Source organism: Opisthorchis viverrini, assembly GCF_000715545.1.
Source record: "Opisthorchis viverrini unplaced genomic scaffold opera_v5_6371, whole genome shotgun sequence".
NCBI classification, from domain to species: domain Eukaryota; kingdom Metazoa; phylum Platyhelminthes; class Trematoda; order Opisthorchiida; family Opisthorchiidae; genus Opisthorchis; species Opisthorchis viverrini.
Genome location: NW_008759542.1, coordinates 1 through 739, shown reverse-complemented (window position 1 = coordinate 739; position 739 = coordinate 1). Strand labels below are relative to the sequence as shown.

Genomic DNA, 739 nt, shown 5'->3' with positions numbered 1-739 from the left:
AGTAGGATTTTCCCATGTTCGGCTAATTTTTCGGGGTTATTTTCGATGAATTCCTTAATGTTTTCGACCTTATCCCATTTCGTGGGATGTAAACCGAAGAGTGACCAGAAGTTATCGTAGAAGGGTTTGACCCAATCCCATCGATCAGTAAGTGTGAATAGCAGTTGTTGAGCTTGGAAAGATGCGGTTATACCACCATATTCGCTGAGCGGTATCCATGTTAATGATCTTAACCCCCCGTGTTAGTGTTTAAATAGAAGACATTGATTGGAGGAATGGAGTAAAATTAGAGAGATTTAAAATACCAATTTTTAAAATGGCATGTACACAAATGACAGGGTGGTTCGGGTAAATCAGCTGAACCAACCTTCACGTGAAATTTAAAATAAAAACACCGCTCCAAAATGGCTTTCCCGTCAGCGTCCATCACATAGTACGTTAAAGGATTGTTGGTTGTGATGAGGACGGGTAGTCGTTCCAACCGTTCGTCTTTTTGATGTTTAACGTGGATGTCAAATGGATTACCGCCCAACAATTCCTTGAAGTCGTTTACAGTAAGTTGAGTAATCCGTGGTTCTTCCATGAGAGCCAAAGTCTTGTTCAGTAATTTCATTAGGAAAAATTGACTGTGGTCTCCCGATCGTTGGACAGTCCCGTAAACATAATTCTCCGCGACCAGTTTCACGAAGAGAGTTTTCCCCGTGGTTGTGGGTCCTTCGATAACAAAGGCGTTTTTCCG

General features: G+C 41.8%; 1 protein-coding gene across 1 annotated transcript; it reads right to left on the bottom strand.

Annotated features, from left to right (window-relative positions):
* Window positions 1-397: 397 nt before the first annotated feature.
* T265_16164 (hypothetical protein) lies at window positions 398-613 on the bottom strand (the record flags this gene model as incomplete). The annotated part of the gene is made up of 1 exon (XM_009179707.1): window positions 398-613. A coding segment is annotated over one exon (216 nt), but the record flags the coding sequence as incomplete, so codon positions are not given.
* Window positions 614-739: the final 126 nt, after the last annotated feature.